At 53.5% G+C, this 22,465-nt stretch overlaps 1 protein-coding gene across 1 annotated transcript in view; it reads left to right on the forward strand.

The window, feature by feature from the left end:
• Window positions 1-1,935: 1,935 nt before the first annotated feature.
• The window catches only part of TGFB1I1 (transforming growth factor beta 1 induced transcript 1), a gene marked incomplete at its 3' end in the record, with an annotated part of 45,574 nt that continues 25,044 nt past the window's right edge, over window positions 1,936-22,465 (forward strand). Inside the window, 5 exon segments of the mRNA XM_040355806.1 lie at window positions 1,936-2,242; window positions 2,419-2,543; window positions 2,614-2,672; window positions 2,757-2,866; window positions 13,197-13,260. Coding sequence (XP_040211740.1) covers window positions 2,230-2,242; window positions 2,419-2,543; window positions 2,614-2,672; window positions 2,757-2,866; window positions 13,197-13,260 — 371 coding nt within the window.

Raw genomic sequence — 22,465 nt, forward strand, 5'->3', positions numbered from 1 at the left:
CTAAACTCTGTACTACCCTCCCTACTAAACTACTACCCTCCCTACTACACTACTACCCTCTGTACTACCCTCCCTACTACACTATTACCCTCCCTACTACACTCTGCTACCCACCCTACTAAACTCTGTACTACCCTCCCTACTACACTACTACCCTCCCTACTAAACTACTACCCTCCCTACTACACTCTGTACTACCCTCCATGCTACACTACTACCACTCCCTATTACCCTCTGTACTACACTCTGCTACCCTCCCTACTACCCCCTGTACTACCCTCTGATACCCTCCCTACTACACCGCTACCCTCCCTACTACACTCTGCTACCCTCCCTACTACACTTTGCTACCCTCCCTACTACACTTTGCTACCCTCCCTACTACCCCCTGATACCCTCCCTACTACACTTAGATCCTCTGCACTACACTTCTACTCTCTGTATCTCATCCTAAAACGACCCTTTTCTTGGCGTCCTCAGTCCATTCTCCTTCCTCTCCCTCTATATCACAGTCCCGATACCTAACCATTACACACTTCTCTTTACAGTGCTGGCCCAGCTGCTTGGTGTCTCCCTACAACACTCCTCCTGGTGACCTCCCTACAGAGCGCCCCCTCCTGTGACCTCTCTACAGAGCGCCCCCTCCTGTGACCTCTCTATAGAGCGCCCCCTCCTGGTGATCCACAGAGCGCCCCCTCCTGGTAATCTACAGAGCGCCCCCTCCTGGTGATCTCTCTATAGAGCGCCCCCTCCTGGTGATCTACAGAGCGCCCCCTCCTGGTGACCTCCCTACAGAGCGCCCCCTCCTGGTGATCTCTCTACAGAGCGCCCCCTCCTGGTGATCTCTCTACAGAGCGCCCCCTCCTGGTGATATCTCTACAGAGCGCCCCCTCCTGGTGATCTACAGAGCGCCCCCTCCTGGTGATCTACAGAGCGCCCCCTCCTGGTGATCTACAGAGCGCCCCCTCCTGTGACCTCTCTACAGAGCGCCCCCTCCTGTGACCTCTCTACAGAGCGCCCCCTCCTGGTGATCTCTCTACAGAGCGCCCCCTCCTGGTGATCTCTCTACAGAGCGCCCCCTCCTGGTGATCTACAGAGCGCCCCCTCCTGGTGATCTACAGAGCGCCCCCTCCTGGTGATCTACAGAGCGCCCCCTCCTGGTGATCTACAGAGCGCCCCCTCCTGGTGATCTACAGAGCGCCCTCTCCTGGTGATCTCTCTACAGAGCGCCCCCTCCTGGTGATCTCTCTACAGAGCGCCCCCTCCTGGTGATCTACAGAGCGCCCCCTCCTTGTGATCTACAGAGCGCCCCCTCCTGGTGATCTACAGAGCGCCCCCTCCTGGTGATCTACAGAGCGCCCCCTCCTGGTGATCTACAGAGCGCCCCCTCCTGTGACCGCTCTACAGAGCGCCCCCTCCTGGTGATCTACAGAGCGCCCCCTCCTGGTGACCTCTCTACAGAGCGCCCCCTCCTGGTGACCTCTCTACAGAGCGCCCCCTCCTGGTGATCTACAGAGCGCCCCCTCCTGGTGATCTACAGAGCGCCCCCTCCTGGTGATCTACAGAGCGCCCCCTCCTGGTGATCTACAGAGCGCCCCCTCCTGGTGATCTACAGAGCGCCCCCTCCTGTGACCTCTCTACAGAGCGCCCCCTCCTGGTGATCTACAGAGCGCCCCCTCCTGGTGATCTACAGAGCGCCCCCTCCTGTGACCTCTCTACAGAGCGCCCCCTCCTGTGACCTCTCTACAGAGCGCCCCCTCCTGGTGACCTCTCTACAGAGCGCCCCCTCCTGGTGATCTACAGAGCGCCCCCTCCTGGTGATCTACAGAGCGCCCCCTCCTGGTGATCTACAGAGCGCCCCCTCCTGGTGACCTCTCTACAGAGCGCCCCCTCCTGGTGATCTACAGAGCGCCCCCTCCTGGTGATCCACAGAGCGCCCCCTCCTGGTGATCTACAGAGCGCCCCCTCCTGGTGATCTACAGAGCGCCCCCTCCTGGTGATCTACAGAGCGCTCCCTCCTGGTGATCTACAGAGCGCTCCCTCCTGGTGATCTCTCTATAGAGCGCCCCCTCCTGGTGATCTACAGAGCGCCCCCTCCTGGTGATCTACAGAGCGCCCCGTCCTGGTGATCTACAGAGCGCCCTCTCCTGGTGATCTACAGAGCGCCCCCTCCTGTGACCTCTCTACAGAGCGCCCCCTCCTGGTGATCTCTGCTCGGTACTTCTCCTCATGGAAGATTTAGGTAACTCTCCATCCCTCCTACATACTGTATACACCTCTATTCTAGCAACCAATCAGATTGAATCTTTTTACTCATCTTACTGATATAGTGCTTGTGGTTTGTTGCATTTTATATTTCCTCTATGAATAGTTGCGAGGAGCCTCATCTTGTAGTAATGACCGCTTTCCATCCTTTAGATGCGTTACTCGCTGACCTTCAGGTAACGTCCCCGACCCGCTGCCCCGTCCTCCTGACTGATACTCCGGAAAGAGATGAGGCCAATGAGCAGCAGCGCCCCTCACCCCCTCCCTATGACCCCAAGGTACGTTCATTACTCTGCCCAACCACTGCCTTGATGATTGTCCAAAGAGCTGACAATCTTCTTCTCACAGACAGCAGTTCCATATTCCGAGGTGGAGAATTCCACAGCTGACAAGTCCCACCTGTACAGGTAAGACCCCTCCCCCATATCATTTTCTGTCACTCTATTGGTTAGGTTGATGCTGAAGATCTGCCTCTCATTTCCTGTCCGCAGCACGGTGAAGAAGTTCGGATCGCCCTCCGTCTCCCCGGCTGTGGGGGGAGGATTGTGTGAACTCGATCGACTACTCAATGAGCTCAACGCCACTCAGTTCAACATCACCGGTATGTCAGTGTCCGGGCTATCCTCCTCCATCATCCAGTGTCCGGGATATCCTCCTCCATCATCCAGTGTCCGGGCTATCCTCCTCCATCATCCAGTGTCCGGGCTATCCTCCTCCATCATCCAGGGTCAGGGTTATCCTCCTCCATCATCCAGTGTCCGGGATATCCTCCTCCATCATCCAGTGTCCGGGCTATCCTCCTCCATCATCCAGGGTCAGGGTTATCCTCCTCCATCATCCAGTGTCAGGGTTATCCTCCTCCATCACCCAGGGTCAGGGATATCCTCCTCCATCATCCAGTGTCCGGGCTATCCTCCTCCATCATCCAGGGTCAGGGTTATCCTCCTCCATCACCCAGTGTCAGGGTTATCCTCCTCCATCACCCAGGGTCAGGGTTATCCTCCTCCATCACCCAGTGTCCGGGCTATCCTCCTCCATCATCCAGGGTCAGGGTTATCCTCCTCCATCACCCAGTGTCAGGGTTATCCTCCTCCATCACCCAGGGTCAGGGTTATCCTCCTCCATCACCCAGTGTCCGGGCTATCCTCCTCCATCATCCAGGGTCAGGGTTATCCTCCTCCATCACCCAGTGTCAGGGTTATCCTCCTCCATCACCCAGGGTCAGGGTTATCCTCCTCCATCACCCAGTGTCCGGGCTATCCTCCTCCATCACCCAGTGTCAGGGTTATCCTCCTCCATCACCCAGTGTCCGGGCTATCCTCCTCCATCACCCAATGTCAGGGTTATCCTCCTCCATCACCCAGTGTCCGGGCTATCCTCCTCCATCATCCAGGGTCAGGGTTATCCTCCTCCATCATCCAGTGTCAGGGTTATCCTCCTCCATCACCCAGGGTCAGGGATATCCTCCTCCATCATCCAGTGTCCGGGCTATCCTCCTCCATCATCCAGGGTCAGGGTTATCCTCCTCCATCACCCAGTGTCAGGGTTATCCTCCTCCATCACCCAGGGTCAGGGTTATCCTCCTCCATCACCCAGTGTCAGGGTTATCCTCCTCCATCACCCAGTGTCAGGGTTATCCTCCTCCTTCACCCAGTGTCCGGGCTATCCTCCTCCATCATCCAGGGTCAGGGTTATCCTCCTCCATCATCCAGTGTCCGGGCTATCCTCCTCCATCACCCAGGGTCAGGGTTATCCTCCTCCATCATCCAGGGTCAGGGTTATCCTCCATCACCCAGGGTCAGGGTTATCCTCCTCCATCATCCAGGGTCAGGGTTATCCTCCTCCATCATCCAGTGTCAGGGCTATCCTCCTCCATCATCCAGTGTCACGGCTATCCTCCTCCATCATCCAGTGTCAGGGTTTTCCTCCTCCATCACCCAATGTCAGGGTTATCCTCCTCCATCACCCAGTGTCAGGGTTATCCTCCTCCATCATCCAGTGTCCGGGCTATCCTCCTCCATCATCCAGTGTCCGGGCTTTCCTCCTCCATCATCCAATGTCCGGGCTATCCCCCTCCATCACCCAATGTCCGGGCTATCCTCCTCCATCATCCAGTGTCAGGGTTATCCTCCTCTATCATCCAGTGTCAGGGTTATCCTCCTCCATCATCCAGTGTCAGGGCTATCCCCCTCCATCATCCAGTGTCAGGGCTATCCCCCTCCATCATCCAGTGTTTGGGCTATCCTCCATCACCCAGTGTCAGGGCTATCCCCCTCCATCATCCAGTGTCAGGGTTATCCTCCTCCATCATCCAGTGTCAGGGTTATCCTCCATCACCCAGTGTCAGGGCTATCCTCCTCCATCACCCAGTGTCCGGGCTATCCTCCTCCATCATCCAATGTCCGGGCTATCCCCCTCCATCACCCAATGTCCGGGCTATCCTCCTCCATCATCCAGTGTCAGGGTTATCCTCCTCCTTCACCCAGTGTCAGGGTTATCCTCCTCCATCACCCAGTGTCAGGGTTATCCTCCTCCATCACCCAGTGTCAGGGTTATCCTCCTCCATCACCCAGTGTCAGGGTTATCCTCCTCCATCATCCAGTGTCCGGGTTATCCTCCTCCATCATCCAGTGTCCGGGCTATCCTCCTCCATCATCCAGGGTCAGGGTTATCCTCCTCCATCACCCAGTGTCAGGGTTATCCTCCTCCATCACCCAGGGTCAGGGTTATCCTCCTCCATCACCCAGTGTCTGGGCTATCCTCCTCCATCATCCAGGGTCAGGGTTATCCTCCTCCATCACCCAGTGTCAGGGTTATCCTCCTCCATCACCCAGGGTCAGGGTTATCCTCCTCCATCACCCAGTGTCCGGGCTATCCTCCTCCATCACCCAGTGTCAGGGTTATCCTCCTCCATCACCCAGGGTCAGGGCTATCCTCCTCCATCACCCAATGTCAGGGTTATCCTCCTCCATCACCCAGTGTCCGGGCTATCCTCCTCCATCATCCAGTGTCCGGGCTATCCTCCTCCATCACCCAGGGTCAGGGTTATCCTCCTCCATCATCCAGGGTCAGGGTTATCCTCCATCACCCAGGGTCAGGGTTATCCTCCTCCATCATCCAGGGTCAGGGTTATCCTCCTCCATCATCCAGTGTCAGGGCTATCCTCCTCCATCATCCAGTGTCAGGGCTATCCTCCTCCATCATCCAGTGTCAGGGTTTTCCTCCTCCATCACCCAATGTCAGGGTTATCCTCCTCCATCACCCAGTGTCAGGGTTATCCTCCTCCATCATCCAGTGTCCGGGCTATCCTCCTCCATCATCCAGGGTCAGGGTTATCCTCCTCCATCATCCAGGGTCAGGGTTTTCCTCCTCCATCACCCAGGGTCAGGGTTATCCTCCTCCATCATCCAGTGTCAGGGTTATCCTCCATCACCCAGTGTCAGGGCTATCCTCCTCCATCACCCAGTGTCCGGGCTATCCTCCTCCATCATCCAATGTCCAGGCTATCCCCCTCCATCACCCAATGTCCGGGCTATCCTCCTCCATCATCCAGGGTCAGGGTTATCCTCCTCCATCATCCAGTGTCAGGGTTATCCTCCTCCATCATCCAGGGTCAGGGTTATCCTCCTCCATCATCCAGTGTCAGGGTTATCCTCCTCCATCATCCAGTGTCAGGGTTATCCTCTATCACCCAGTGTCAGGGCTATCCCCCTCCATCATCCAGTGTCAGGGTTATCCTCCTCCATCATCCAGTGTCAGGGTTATCCTCCTCCATCACCCAGTGTCAGGGTTATCCTCCTCCATCACCCAGTGTCAGGGTTATCCTCCTCCATCACCCAGTGTCAGGGCTATCCTCCTCCATCATCCAGTGTCCGGGCTATCCTCCTCCATCATCCAATGTCCGGGCTATCCCCCTCCATCACCCAATGTCCGGGCTATCCCCCTCCATCACCCAATGTCCGGGCTATCCTCCTCCATCATCCAGTGTCAGGGTTATCCTCCTCCATCACCCAGTGTCAGGGTTATCCTCCTCCATCACCCAGTGTCAGGGTTATCCTCCTCCATCATCCAGTGTCAGGGCTATCCTCCATCATCCAATGTCAGGGCTATCCCCCTCCATCATCCAGTGTCAGGGTTATCCTCCTCCATCATCCAGTGTCAGGGTTATCCTCCATCACCCAGTGTCAGGGCTATCCTCCTCCATCACCCAGTGTCCGGGCTATCCTCCTCCATCATCCAATGTCCGGGCTATCCCCCTCCATCACCCAATGTCCGGGCTATCCTCCTCCATCATCCAGTGTCAGGGTTATCCTCCTCCATCACCCAGTGTCAGGGTTATCCTCCTCCATCACCCAGTGTCAGGGTTATCCTCCTCCATCACCCAGTGTCAGGGTTATCCTCCTCCATCATCCAGTGTCAGGACTATCCTCCATCATCCAATGTCAGGGCTATCCCCCTCCATCATCCAGTGTCAGGGTTATCCTCCTCCATCATCCAGTGTCAGGGTTATCCTCCTCCATCATCCAGTGTCAGGGCTATCCTCCTCTATCACCCAGTGTCAGGGTTATCCTCCTCCATCATCCAGTGTCAGGGCTATCCCCCTCCATCATCCAGTGTCTGGGCTATCCTCCATCATCCAGTGTCAGGGTTATCCTCCTCCATCATCCAGTGTCAGGGTTATCCTCCTCCATCATCCAGTGTCAGGGCTATCCTCCTCCATCATCCAGTGTCAGGGCTATCCTCCTCCATCACCCAGGGCCAGGGCTATCCCCCTCAATCATCCAGTGTCAGGGTTATCCTCCTCTATCATCCAGTGTCAGGGTTATCCTCCTCCATCATCCAGTGTCAGGGCTATCCCCCTTCATCATCCAGTGTCTGGGCTATCCTCCATCATCCAGTGTCTGGGCTATCCTCCTCCATCATCCAGTGTCAGGGTTATCCTCCTCCATCATCCAGTGTCAGGGTTATCCTCCATCATCCAGTGTCAGGGTTATCCTCCATCACCCAGTGTCAGGGTTATCCCCCTCCATCATCCAGTGTCAGGGTTATCCTCCTCCATCATCCAGTGTCTGGGCTATCCCCCTCCATCATCCAGGGTCAGGGCTATCCTCCTCCATCACCCAATGTTAGGGTTATCCTCCTCCATCATCCAGGGTCAGGGTTATCCTCCTCCATCATCCAGGGCTATCCTCCTCCATCATCCAGTGTCAGGGTTATCCTCCTCCATCATCCAGTGTCAGGGTTATCCTCCTCCATCACCCAATGCCAGGGTTATCCTCCTCCATCATCCAGTGTCAGGGTTATCCCCCTCCATCATCCAGTGTCAGGGCTATCCCCCTCCATCATCCAGTGTCAGGGTTATCCTCCACCATCACCCAGTGTCAGGGTTATCCTCCTCCTTCACCCAGTGTCAGGGTTATCCTCCTCCATCATCCAGTGTCAGGGCTATCCTCCATCATCCAGTGTCAGGGTTATCCCCCTCCATCATCCAGTGTCAGGGCTATCCCCCTCCATCATCCAGTGTCAGGGTTATCCTCCTCCATCACCCAATGTCAGGGTTATCCTCCTCCATCACCCAGTGTCACGGCTATCCTCCTCCATCATCGTGTCAGGGCTATCCCCCTCCATCACCCAGTGTCAGGGCTATCCTTCTCCATCATCCAGGGTCGGGGTTATCCTCCTCCATCATCCAGGGTCAGGGTTATCCTCCTCCATCACCCAGGGTCAGGGTTATCCTCCATCACCCAGGGTCAGGGTTATCCTCCATCATCCAGGGTCAGGGTTATCCTCCTCCATCATCCAGGGTCAGGGTTATCCTCCTCCATCATCCAGGGTCAGGGTTATCCTCCTCCATCATCCAGGGTCAGGGTTATCCTCCTCCATCACCCAGGGTCAGGGTTATCCTCCTCCATCACCCAGTGTCAGGGTTATCCTCCTCCATCACCCAGTGTCAGGGTTATCCTCCTCCATCATCCAGTGTCAGGGTTATCCTCCTCCATCATCCAGTGTCAGGGTTATCCTCCTCCATCATCCAGTGTCAGGGTTATCCTCCTCCATCACCCAGTGTCAGGGTTATCCTCCTCCATCATCCAGGGTCAGGGTTATCCTCCTCCATCACCCAGTGTCAGGGTTATCCTCCTCCATCACCCAGTGTCAGGGTTATCCTCCTCCATCACCCAGTGTCAGGGTTATCCTCCTCCATCACCCAGTGTCAGGGTTATCCTCCTCCATCACCCAGTGTCAGGGTTATCCTCCTCCATCATCCAGTGTCAGGGTTATCCCCCTCCATCATCCAATGTCAGGGTTATCCTCCTCCATCACCCAGTGTCAGGGTTATCCTCCTCCATCACCCAGTGTCAGGGTTATCCTCCTCCATCACCCAGTGTCAGGGTTATCCTCCTCCATCACCCAATGTCAGGGTTATCCTCCTCCATCACCCAGTGTCACGGCTATCCTCCTCCATCATCGTGTCAGGGCTATCCCCCTCCATCACCCAGTGTCAGGGCTATCCTTCTCCATCATCCAGGGTCAGGGTTATCCTCCTCCATCACCCAGGGTCAGTGTTATCCTCCATCACCCAGGGTCAGGGTTATCCTCCTCCATCATCCAGGGTCAGGGTTATCCTCCTCCATCATCCAGGGTCAGGGTTATCCTCCTCCATCATCCAGGGTCAGGGTTATCCTCCTCCATCACCCAGGGTCAGGGTTATCCTCCTCCATCACCCAGTGTCAGGGTTATCCTCCTCCATCACCCAGTGTCAGGGTTATCCTCCTCCATCATCCAGTGTCAGGGTTATCCTCCTCCATCATCCAGGGTCAGGGTTATCCTCCTCCATCACCCAGTGTCAGGGTTATCCTCCTCCATCACCCAGTGTCAGGGTTATCCTCCTCCATCACCCAGTGTCAGGGTTATCCTCCTCCATCATCCAGTGTCCGGGCTATCCTCCTCCATCATCCAGGGTCAGGGTTATCCTCCTCCATCATCCAGGGTCAGGGTTTTCCTCCTCCATCACCCAGGGTCAGGGTTATCCTCCTCCATCATCCAGTGTCAGGGTTATCCTCCATCACCCAGTGTCAGGGCTATCCTCCTCCATCACCCAGTGTCCGGGCTATCCTCCTCCATCATCCAATGTCCAGGCTATCCCCCTCCATCACCCAATGTCCGGGCTATCCTCCTCCATCATCCAGGGTCAGGGTTATCCTCCTCCATCATCCAGTGTCAGGGTTATCCTCCTCCATCATCCAGGGTCAGGGTTATCCTCCTCCATCATCCAGTGTCAGGGTTATCCTCCTCCATCATCCAGTGTCAGGGTTATCCTCTATCACCCAGTGTCAGGGCTATCCCCCTCCATCATCCAGTGTCAGGGTTATCCTCCTCCATCATCCAGTGTCAGGGTTATCCTCCTCCATCACCCAGTGTCAGGGTTATCCTCCTCCATCACCCAGTGTCAGGGTTATCCTCCTCCATCACCCAGTGTCAGGGCTATCCTCCTCCATCACCCAGTGTCCGGGCTATCCTCCTCCATCATCCAATGTCCGGGCTATCCCCCTCCATCACCCAATGTCCGGGCTATCCCCCTCCATCACCCAATGTCCGGGCTATCCTCCTCCATCATCCAGTGTCAGGGTTATCCTCCTCCATCACCCAGTGTCAGGGTTATCCTCCTCCATCACCCAGTGTCAGGGTTATCCTCCTCCATCATCCAGTGTCAGGACTATCCTCCATCATCCAATGTCAGGGCTATCCCCCTCCATCATCCAGTGTCAGGGTTATCCTCCTCCATCATCCAGTGTCAGGGTTATCCTCCATCACCCAGTGTCAGGGCTATCCTCCTCCATCACCCAGTGTCCGGGCTATCCTCCTCCATCATCCAATGTCCGGGCTATCCCCCTCCATCACCCAATGTCCGGGCTATCCTCCTCCATCATCCAGTGTCAGGGTTATCCTCCTCCATCACCCAGTGTCAGGGTTATCCTCCTCCATCACCCAGTGTCAGGGTTATCCTCCTCCATCACCCAGTGTCAGGGTTATCCTCCTCCATCATCCAGTGTCAGGACTATCCTCCATCATCCAATGTCAGGGCTATCCCCCTCCATCATCCAGTGTCAGGGTTATCCTCCTCCATCATCCAGTGTCAGGGTTATCCTCCTCCATCATCCAGTGTCAGGGCTATCCTCCTCTATCACCCAGTGTCAGGGTTATCCTCCTCCATCATCCAGTGTCAGGGCTATCCCCCTCCATCATCCAGTGTCTGGGCTATCCTCCATCATCCAGTGTCAGGGTTATCCTCCTCCATCATCCAGTGTCAGGGTTATCCTCCTCCATCATCCAGTGTCAGGGCTATCCTCCTCCATCATCCAGTGTCAGGGCTATCCTCCTCCATCACCCAGGGCCAGGGCTATCCCCCTCAATCATCCAGTGTCAGGGTTATCCTCCTCTATCATCCAGTGTCAGGGTTATCCTCCTCCATCATCCAGTGTCAGGGCTATCCCCCTTCATCATCCAGTGTCTGGGCTATCCTCCATCATCCAGTGTCTGGGCTATCCTCCTCCATCATCCAGTGTCAGGGTTATCCTCCTCCATCATCCAGTGTCAGGGTTATCCTCCATCATCCAGTGTCAGGGTTATCCTCCATCACCCAGTGTCAGGGTTATCCCCCTCCATCATCCAGTGTCAGGGTTATCCTCCTCCATCATCCAGTGTCTGGGCTATCCCCCTCCATCATCCAGGGTCAGGGCTATCCTCCTCCATCACCCAATGTTAGGGTTATCCTCCTCCATCATCCAGGGTCAGGGTTATCCTCCTCCATCATCCAGGGCTATCCTCCTCCATCATCCAGTGTCAGGGTTATCCTCCTCCATCATCCAGTGTCAGGGTTATCCTCCTCCATCACCCAATGCCAGGGTTATCCTCCTCCATCATCCAGTGTCAGGGTTATCCCCCTCCATCATCCAGTGTCAGGGCTATCCCCCTCCATCATCCAGTGTCAGGGTTATCCTCCACCATCACCCAGTGTCAGGGTTATCCTCCTCCTTCACCCAGTGTCAGGGTTATCCTCCTCCATCATCCAGTGTCAGGGCTATCCTCCATCATCCAGTGTCAGGGTTATCCCCCTCCATCATCCAGTGTCAGGGCTATCCCCCTCCATCATCCAGTGTCAGGGTTATCCTCCTCCATCACCCAATGTCAGGGTTATCCTCCTCCATCACCCAGTGTCACGGCTATCCTCCTCCATCATCGTGTCAGGGCTATCCCCCTCCATCACCCAGTGTCAGGGCTATCCTTCTCCATCATCCAGGGTCAGGGTTATCCTCCTCCATCACCCAGGGTCAGTGTTATCCTCCATCACCCAGGGTCAGGGTTATCCTCCATCACCCAGGGTCAGGGTTATCCTCCATCATCCAGGGTCAGGGTTATCCTCCTCCATCATCCAGGGTCAGGGTTATCCTCCTCCATCATCCAGGGTCAGGGTTATCCTCCTCCATCATCCAGGGTCAGGGTTATCCTCCTCCATCACCCAGGGTCAGGGTTATCCTCCTCCATCACCCAGTGTCAGGGTTATCCTCCTCCATCACCCAGTGTCAGGGTTATCCTCCTCCATCATCCAGTGTCAGGGTTATCCTCCTCCATCATCCAGGGTCAGGGTTATCCTCCTCCATCACCCAGTGTCAGGGTTATCCTCCTCCATCACCCAGTGTCAGGGTTATCCTCCTCCATCATCCAGGGTCAGGGTTATCCTCCTCCATCACCCAGTGTCAGGGTTATCCTCCTCCATCACCCAGTGTCAGGGTTATCCTCCTCCATCACCCAGTGTCAGGGTTATCCTCCTCCATCACCCAGTGTCAGGGTTATCCTCCTCCATCACCCAGTGTCAGGGTTATCCTCCTCCATCATCCAGTGTCAGGGTTATCCCCCTCCATCATCCAATGTCAGGGTTATCCTCCTCCATCACCCAGTGTCAGGGTTATCCTCCTCCATCACCCAGTGTCAGGGTTATCCTCCTCCATCACCCAGTGTCAGGGTTATCCTCCTCCATCACCCAATGTCAGGGTTATCCTCCTCCATCACCCAGTGTCACGGCTATCCTCCTCCATCATCGTGTCAGGGCTATCCCCCTCCATCACCCAGTGTCAGGGCTATCCTTCTCCATCATCCAGGGTCAGGGTTATCCTCCTCCATCACCCAGGGTCAGTGTTATCCTCCATCACCCAGGGTCAGGGTTATCCTCCTCCATCATCCAGGGTCAGGGTTATCCTCCTCCATCATCCAGGGTCAGGGTTATCCTCCTCCATCATCCAGGGTCAGGGTTATCCTCCTCCATCACCCAGGGTCAGGGTTATCCTCCTCCATCACCCAGTGTCAGGGTTATCCTCCTCCATCACCCAGTGTCAGGGTTATCCTCCTCCATCATCCAGTGTCAGGGTTATCCTCCTCCATCATCCAGGGTCAGGGTTATCCTCCTCCATCACCCAGTGTCAGGGTTATCCTCCTCCATCACCCAGTGTCAGGGTTATCCTCCTCCATCATCCAGGGTCAGGGTTATCCTCCTCCATCACCCAGTGTCAGGGTTATCCTCCTCCATCACCCAGTGTCAGGGTTATCCTCCTCCATCACCCAGTGTCAGGGTTATCCTCCTCCATCACCCAGTGTCAGGGTTATCCTCCTCCATCACCCAGTGTCAGGGTTATCCTCCTCCATCACCCAGTGTCAGGGTTATCCTCCTCCATCATCCAGTGTCAGGGTTATCCCCCTCCATTATCCAATGTCAGGGTTATCCTCCTCCATCATCCAGGGTCAGGGTTATCCTCCTCCATCATCCAGTGTCAGGGTTATCCTCCTCCTCCCCGGTGTTGAAGGACGGGAGGGACTCGCTGGGTTGGTTTCTGTAGATTCTCCATTTCCCTGACAAATCTCCTCATTTCTGTTCCCAGATGAGATCATGTCGCAGTTTCCTCCCGGAGATAAGAAAGTGACGGACAGAGCCGAGGAAAGAAGGTGAGGTGTGTGAATGATGTCTGTTCCGTGTTCCGGTGAATGATGTCTGTTCCGTGTTCCGGTGAATGATGTCTGTTCCGTGTTCCGGTGAATGATGTCTGTTCCGTGTTCCGGTGAATGATGTCTGTTCCGTGTTCCGGTGAATGATGTCTGTTCCGTGTTCCGGTGAATGATGTCTGTTCCGTGCGGCAGTGAATGATGTCTGTTCCGTGTTCCGGTGAATGATGTCTGTTCCGTGTTCCGGTGGATGAAATCTGTTCCGTGTTCCGGTGGATGATGTCTGTTCCGTGTTCCGGTGGATGATGTCTGTTCCGTGTTCCGGTGGATGATGTCTGTTCCGTGTTCCGGTGGATGATGTCTGTTCCGTGTTCCGGTGGATAATGTCTGTTCCGTGTTCCGGTGGATAATGTCTGTTCCGTGTTCCGGGGAATGATGTCTGTTCCGGGGAATGATGTCTGTTCCGGGGAATGATGTCTGTTCCGTGTTCCGGGGAATGATGTCTGTTCCGTGGAATGATGTCTGTTCCGTGTTCCGGGGAATGATGTATGTTCCGTGTTCCGGGGAATGATGTCTGTTCCGTGTTCCGGGGAATGCTGTCTGTTCCGTGCGGCAGTGAATGATGTCTGTTCCGTGTTCCGGTGAATGATGTCTGTTCCGTGTTCCAGTGAATGATGTCTGTTCCGTGCGGCAGTGAATGATGTCTGTTCCGTGTTCCGGTGAATGATGTCTGTTCCGTGCGGCAGTGAATGATGTCTGTTCCGGTGAATGTCTGTTCTGTGTTCCGGTGAATGATGTCTGTTCCGTGTTCCGGTGAATGTCTGTTCTGTGTTCCGGTGAATGATGTCTGTTCCGTGCGGCAGTGAATGAGGTCTGTTCCGTGCGGCAGTGAATGAGGTCTGTTCCGTGCAGCAGTGAATGAGGTCTGTTCTGTGTGGCAGTGAATGAGGTCTGTTCTGTGCGGCAGTGAATGAGGTCTGTTCCGTGTTCCGGTGAATGAGGTCTGTTCTGTGTTCCGGTGAATGAATGATGTCTGTTCCGTGCGGCAGTGAATGATGTCTGTTCCGTGCGGCAGTGAATGTCTGTTCCGTGCGGCAGTGAATGATGTCTGTTCCGTGTTCCGGTGAATGTCTGTTCCGTGTTCCGGTGAATGATGTCTGTTCCGTGTTCCGGGGAAAGAGGTCTGTTCCGTGTTCCGGTGAATGATGTCTGTTCCGGTGAATGATGTCTGTTCCGTGTTCCGGTGAATGTCTGTTCCGTGTTCCGGTGGATGATGTCTGTTCCGTGTTCCGGTGAATGATGCCTGTTCCGTGTTCCGGTGAATGATGCCTGTTCCGTGTTCCGGTGAATGATGCCTGTTCCGTGTTCCGGTGGATGATGCCTGTTCCGGTGGATGATGCCTGTTCCGTGTTCCGGTGGATGTTGCCTGTTCCGTGTTCCGGTGGATGATGTCTGTTCCGTGTTCCGGTGGATGATGTCTGTTCCGGTGGATGATGTCTGTTCCGTGTTCCGGTGGATGATGTCTGTTCCGTGTTCCGGTGGATGATGTCTGTTCCGTGTTCCGGTGGATGATGTCTGTTCCGTGTTCCGGTGGATGATGTCTGTTCCGTGTTCCGGTGGATGATGTCTGTTCCGTGTTCCGGTGAATGATGTCTGTTCCGTGTTCCGGTGAATGATGCCTGTTCCGGTGGATGATGCCTGTTCCGTGTTCCGGTGGATGATGTCTGTTCCGTGTTCCGGTGGATGATGTCTGTTCCGTGTTCCGGTGAATGATGTCTGTTCCGTGTTCCGGTGGATGATGTCTGTTCCGTGTTCCGGTGGATGATGTCTGTTCCGTGTTCCGGTGGATGATGTCTGTTCCGTGTTCCGGTGGATGATGTCTGTTCCGTGTTCCGGTGGATAATGTCTGTTCCGTGTTCCGGTGGATAATGTCTGTTCCGTGTTCCGGTGAATGATGTCTGTTCCGGGGAATGATGTCTGTTCCGGGGAATGATGTCTGTTCCGTGTTCCGGGGAATGATGTCTGTTCCGTGGAATGATGTCTGTTCCGTGTTCCGGGGAATGATGTATGTTCCGTGTTCCGGGGAATGATGTCTGTTCCGTGTTCCGGGGAATGCTGTCTGTTCCGTGCGGCAGTGAATGATGTCTGTTCCGTGTTCCGGTGAATGATGTCTGTTCCGTGTTCCAGTGAATGATGTCTGTTCCGTGCGGCAGTGAATGATGTCTGTTCCGTGTTCCGGTGAATGATGTCTGTTCCGTGCGGCAGTGAATGATGTCTGCTCCGTGTTCCGGTGAATGTCTGTTCTGTGTTCCGGTGAATGATGTCTGTTCCGTGCGGCAGTGAATGAGGTCTGTTCCGTGCGGCAGTGAATGAGGTCTGTTCCGTGCAGCAGTGAATGAGGTCTGTTACGTGCAGCAGTGAATGAGGTCTGTTCCGTGCAGCAGTGAATGAGGTCTGTTCTGTGTGGCAGTGAATGAGGTCTGTTCTGTGCGGCAGTGAATGAGGTCTGTTCCGTGTTCCGGTGAATGAGGTCTGTTCTGTGTTCCGGTGAATGAATGATGTCTGTTCCGTGCGGCAGTGAATGATGTCTGTTCCGTGCGGCAGTGAATGTCTGTTCCGTGCGGCAGTGAATGATGTCTGTTCCGTGTTCCGGTGAATGTCTGTTCCGTGTTCCGGTGAATGATGTCTGTTCCGTGTTCCGGGGAAAGAGGTCTGTTCCGTGTTCCGGTGAATGATGTCTGTTCCGGTGAATGATGTCTGTTCCGTGTTCCGGTGAATGTCTGTTCCGTGTTCCGGTGGATGATGTCTGTTCCGTGTTCCGGTGAATGATGCCTGTTCCGTGTTCCGGTGAATGATGCCTGTTCCGTGTTCCGGTGGATGATGCCTGTTCCGGTGGATGATGCCTGTTCCGTGTTCCGGTGGATGTTGCCTGTTCCGTGTTCCGGTGGATGATGTCTGTTCCGTGTTCCGGTGGATGATGTCTGTTCCGGTGGATGATGTCTGTTCCGTGTTCCGGTGGATGATGTCTGTTCCGTGTTCCGGTGGATGATGTCTGTTCCGTGTTCCGGTGGATGATGTCTGTTCCATGTTCCGGTGGATGATGTCTGTTCCGTGTTCCGGTGAATGATGTCTGTTCCGTGTTCCGGTGAATGATGCCTGTTCCGGTGGATGATGCCTGTTCCGTGTTCCGGTGGATGATGTCTGTTCCGTGTTCCGGTGGATGATGTCTGTTCCGTGTTCCGGTGAATGATGTCTGTTCCGTGTTCCGGTGGATGATGTCTGTTCCGTGTTCCGGTGGATGATGTCTGTTCCGTGTTCCGGTGGATGATGTCTGTTCCGTGTTCCGGTGGATGATGTCTGTTCCGTGTTCCGGTGGATAATGTCTGTTCCGTGTTCCGGTGGATAATGTCTGTTCCGTGTTCCGGTGAATGATGTCTGTTCCGGGGAATGATGTCTGTTCCGGGGAATGATGTCTGTTCCGTGTTCCGGGGAATGATGTCTGTTCCGTGGAATGATGTCTGTTCCGTGTTCCGGGGAATGATGTATGTTCCGTGTTCCGGGGAATGATGTCTGTTCCGTGTTCTGGGGAATGATGTCTGTTCCGTGCGGCAGTGAATGATGTCTGTTCCGTGTTCCGGTGAATGATGTCTGTTCCGTGTTCCAGTGAATGATGTCTGTTCCGTGCGGCAGTGAATGATGTCTGTTCCGTGCGGCAGTGAATGATGTCTGTTCCGTGCGGCAGTGAATGATGTCTGCTCCGGTGAATGATGTCTGTTCTGTGTTCCGGTGAATGATGTCTGTTCCGTGCGGCAGTGAATGATGTCTGTTCCGGTGAATGTCTGTTCTGTGTTCCGGTGAATGATGTCTGTTCCGTGTTCCGGTGAATGTCTGTTCTGTGTTCCGGTGAATGATGTCTGTTCCGTGCGGCAGTGAATGAGGTCTGTTCCGTGCGGCAGTGAATGAGGTCTGTTCCGTGCAGCAGTGAATGAGGTCTGTTACGTGCGGCAGTGAATGAGGTCTGTTCCGTGCAGCAGTGAATGAGGTCTGTTACGTGCGGCAGTGAATGAGGTCTGTTCTGTGTGGCAGTGAATGAGGTCTGTTCTGTGTGGCAGTGAATGAGGTCTGTTACGTGCGGCAGTGAATGAGGTCTGTTCTGTGTGGCAGTGAATGAGGTCTGTTCCGTGCGGCAGTGAATGAGGTCTGTTCTGTGTGGCAGTGAATGATGTCTGTTCTGTGCGGCAGTGAATGAGGTCTGTTCCGTGTTCCGGGGAATGATGTCTGTTCCGTGGAATGATGTCTGTTCCGTGTTCCGGTGAATGATGCCTGTTCCGTGTTCCGGTGAATGATGCCTGTTCTGTGTTCCGGTGGATGATGCCTGTTCCGTGTTCCGGTGGATGTTGCCTGTTCCGTGTTCCGGTGGATGATGTCTGTTCCGTGTTCCGGTGGATGATGTCTGTTCCGGTGGATGATGTCTGTTCCGTGTTCCGGTGGATGATGTCTGTTCCGTGTTCCGGTGGATGATGTCTGTTCCGTGTTCCGGTGGATGATGTCTGTTCCGTGTTCCGGTGGATGATGTCTGTTCCGTGTTCCGGTGAATGATGTCTGTTCCGTGTTCCGGTGAATGATGCCTGTTCCGGTGGATGATGCCTGTTCCGTGTTCAGGTGGATGATGTCTGTTCCGTGTTCCGGTGGATGATGTCTGTTCCGTGTTCCGGTGAATGATGTCTGTTCCGTGTTCCGGTGGATGATGTCTGTTCCGTGTTCCGGTGGATGATGTCTGTTCCGTGTTCCGGTGGATGATGTCTGTTCCGTGTTCCGGTGGATGATGTCTGTTCCGTGTTCCGGTGGATAATGTCTGTTCCGTGTTCCGGTGGATAATGTCTGTTCCGTGTTCCGGTGAATGATGTCTGTTCCGGGGAATGATGTCTGTTCCGGGGAATGATGTCTGTTCCGTGTTCCGGGGAATGATGTCTGTTCCGTGGAATGATGTCTGTTCCGTGTTCCGGGGAATGATGTATGTTCCGTGTTCCGGGGAATGATGTCTGTTCCGTGTTCCGGGGAATGCTGTCTGTTCCGTGCGGCAGTGAATGATGTCTGTTCCGTGTTCCGGTGAATGATGTCTGTTCCGTGCGGCAGTGAATGATGTCTGTTCCGTGTTCCGGGGAATGATGTCTGTTCCGTGCGGCAGTGAATGATGTCTGTTCCGTGCGGCAGTGAATGATGTCTGTTCCGTGTTCCAGTGAATGATGTCTGTTCCGTGCGGCAGTGAATGATGTCTGTTCCGTGTTCCGGTGAATGATGTCTGTTCCGTGTTCCGGTGAATGATGTCTGTTCCGTGCGGCAGTGAATGATGTCTGTTCCGTGCGGCAGTGAATGATGTCTGTTCCGTGCGGCAGTGAATGATGTCTGTTCCGTGCGGCAGTGAATGATATCTGTTCCGTGCGGCAGTGAATGATGTCTGTTCCGTGCGGCAGTGAATGATGTCTGTTCCGTGCGGCAGTGAATGATGTCTGTTCCGTGCGGCAGTGAATGATGTCTGTTCCGTGTTCCGGTGAATGATGTCTGTTCCGTGCGGCAGTGAATGATGTCTGTTCCGTGTTCCGGTGAATGTCTGTTCAGTGTTTCCGGTGAATGAGGTCTGTTCCGTGTTCCGGTGAATGATGTCTGTTCCGTGCGGCAGTGAATGATGTCTGTTCCGTGTTCCGGTGAATGATGTCTGTTCCGTGTTCCGGTGAATGATGTCTGTTCCGTGTTCCGGTGAATGATGTCTGTTCCGTGCGGCAGTGAATGATGTCTGTTCCGTGCGGCAGTGAATGATGTCTGTTCCGTGCGGCAGTGAATGATATCTGTTCCGTGCGGCAGTGAATGATGTCTGTTCCGTGCGGCAGTGAATGATGTCTGTTCCGTGCGGCAGTGAATGATGTCTGTTCCGTGCGGCAGTGAATGAGGTCTGTTCCGTGTTCCGGTGAATGATGTCTGTTCCGTGCGGCAGTGAATGATGTCTGTTCCGTGTTCCGGTGAATGTCTGTTCAGTGTTTCCGGTGAATGAGGTCTGTTCCGTGTTCCGGTGAATGATGTCTGTTCCGTGCGGCAGTGAATGATGTATGTTCCGTGCGGCAGTGAATGATGTCTGTTCCGTGCGGCAGTGAATGATGTCTGTTCCGTGTTCCGGTGAATGTCTGTTCCGTGTTCTGGTGAATGATGTCTGTTCCGTTGAATGATGTCTGTTCCGTGCGGCAGTGAATGATGTCTGTTCCGTGTTCCGGTGAATGATGTCTGTTCCGTGTTCCAGTGAATGATGTCTGTTCCGTGTTCCGGTGAATGATGTCTGTTCCGTGTTCCAGTGAATGATGTATGTTCCGTGTTCCAGTGAATGATGTCTGTTCCGTGTTCCGGTGAATGATGTCTGTTCCGTGTTCCGGTGAATGATGTCTGTTCCGTGTTCCGGTGAATGATGTCTGTTCCGTGCGGCAGTGAATGATGTCTGTTCCGTGCGGCAGTGAATGATGTCTGTTCCGTGCGGCAGTGAATGATGTCTGTTCCGTGCGGCAGTGAATGTCTGTTCCGTGCGGCAGTGAATGATGTCTGTTCCGTGCGGCAGTGAATGTCTGTTCCGTGTTCCGGTGAATGATGTCTGTTCCGTGCGGCAGTGAATGATGTCTGTTCCGTGTTCCGGTGAATGTCTGTTCCGTGTTCCGGTGAATGATGTCTGTTCCGTTGAATGATGTCTGTTCCGTGCGGCAGTGAATGATGTCTGTTCCGTGTTCCGGTGAATGATGTCTGTTCCGTGTTCCAGTGAATGATGTCTGTTCCGTGTTCCGGTGAATGATGTCTGTTCCGTGTTCCGGTGAATAATGTCTGTTCCGTGTTCCGGTGAATGATGTCTGTTCCGTGTTCCGGTGAATGATGTCTGTTCCGTGTTCCGGTGAATGATGTCTGTTCCGGTGAATGATGTCTGTTCCGTGTTCACGGGATTGTTCATGTATGATGTGTTATGGGGGCAGATCACATATGACGTGTGTCACGGGATTGTCCATGTATGATATGTTATGGGGCAGATCACATATAAAGTGTGTCACGGGATTGTTCATGTATGATGTGTTATGGGGGCAGATCACATATGACGTGTGTCACGGGATTGTCCATGTATGATGTGTTATGGGGCAGATCACATATAAAGTGTGTCACGGGATTGTCCATGTATGATGTGTTATGGGGGCAGATCACATATGACGTGTGCCACGGGATTGTCCATGTATGATATGTTATGTGGGCAGATCACATATAAAGTGTGTCACGGGATTGTCCATGTATGATGTATTATGGGGCAGATCACATATAAAGTGTGTCACGGGATTGTCCATGTATGATGTGTTATGTGGGCAGATCACATATAAAGTGTGTCACGGGATTGTCCATGTATGATGTGTTATGTGGGCAGATCACATATAAAGTGTGTCACGGGATTGTTCATGTATGATGTGTTATGGGGGCAGATCACATATGACGTGTGTCACGGGATTGTTCATGTATGATGTGTTATGGGGGCAGATCACATATGACGTGTGTCACGGGATTGTCCATGTATGATGTGTTATGGGGCAGATCACATATAAAGTGTGTCACGGGATTGTCCATGTATGATGTGTTATGGGGGCAGATCACATATGACGTGTGTCACGGGATTGTCCATGTATGATGTGTTATGGGGGCAGATCACATATAAAGTGTGTCACGGGATTGTCCATGTATGATGTGTTATGGGGGCAGATCACATATAAAGTGTGTCACGGGATTGTCCATGTATGATGTGTTATGGGGGCAGATCACATATAAAGTGTGTCACGGGATTGTCCATGTATGATGTGTTATGGGGCAGATCACATATGACGTGTGCCACGGGATTGTTCATGTATGATGTGTTATGGGGCAGATCACATATAAAGTGTGTCACGGGATTGTTCATGTATGATGTGTTATGGGGGCAGATCACATATGACGTGTGTCAAGGGATTGATCATGTATGATGTGTTATGGGGGCAGATCACATATGACGTGTGCCACGGGATTGTCCATGTATGATGTGTTATGGGGCAGATCACATATAAAGTGTGTCACGGGATTGTTCATGTATGATGTGTTATGGGGCAGATCACATATGACGTGTGTCATGGGATTGTCCATGTATGATGTGTTATGGGGGCAGATCACATATGACGTGTGCCACGGGATTGTCCATGTATGATGTGTTATGGGGGTAGATCACATATGACGTGTGCCACGGGATTGTTCATGTATGATGTGTTATGGGGGCAGATCACATATGACGTGTGTCAAGGGATTGTTCATGTATGATGTGTTATGGGGGCAGATCACATATGACGTGTGTCACGGGATTGTCCATGTATGATGTGTTATGGGGCAGATCACATATAAAGTGTGTCACGGGATTGTTCATGTATGATGTGTTATGGGGGAAGATCACATATAAAGTGTGTCACGGGATTGTTCATGTATGATGTGTTATGGGGGCAGATCACATATGACGTGTGTCACGGGATTGTCCATGTATGATGTGTTATGGGGCAGATCACATATAAAGTGTGTCACGGGATTGTTCATGTATGATGTGTTATGGGGGAAGATCACATATAAAGTGTGTCATGGGATTGTCCATGTATGATGTGTTATGGGGGCAGATCACATATGACGTGTGTCACGGGATTGTCCATGTATGATGTGTTATGGGGCAGATCACATATGACGTGTGTCTTCGGGATTGTTCATGTATGATGTGTTATGGGGGCAGATCACATATGACGTGTGTCACGGGATTGTCCATGTATGATGTGTTATGGGGCAGATCACATATAAAGTGTGTCACGGGATTGTTCATGTATGATGTGTTATGGGGGTAGATCACATATGACGTGTGCCACGGGATTGTTCATGTATGATGTGTTATGGGGCAGATCACATATGACGTGTGTCAAGGGATTGTTCATGTATGATGTGTTATGGGGGCAGATCACATATAAAGTGTGTCACGGGATTGTTCATGTATGATGTGTTATGGGGCAGATCACATATAAAGTGTGTCACGGGATTGTCCATGTATGATGTGTTATGGGGGCAGATCACATATAAAGTGTGTCACGGGATTGTTCATGTATGATGTGTTATGGGGCAGATCACATATGACGTGTGT

This window comes from Rana temporaria, chromosome 6, assembly GCF_905171775.1.
Source record: "Rana temporaria chromosome 6, aRanTem1.1, whole genome shotgun sequence".
In the NCBI taxonomy this organism is placed as follows: domain Eukaryota; kingdom Metazoa; phylum Chordata; class Amphibia; order Anura; family Ranidae; genus Rana; species Rana temporaria.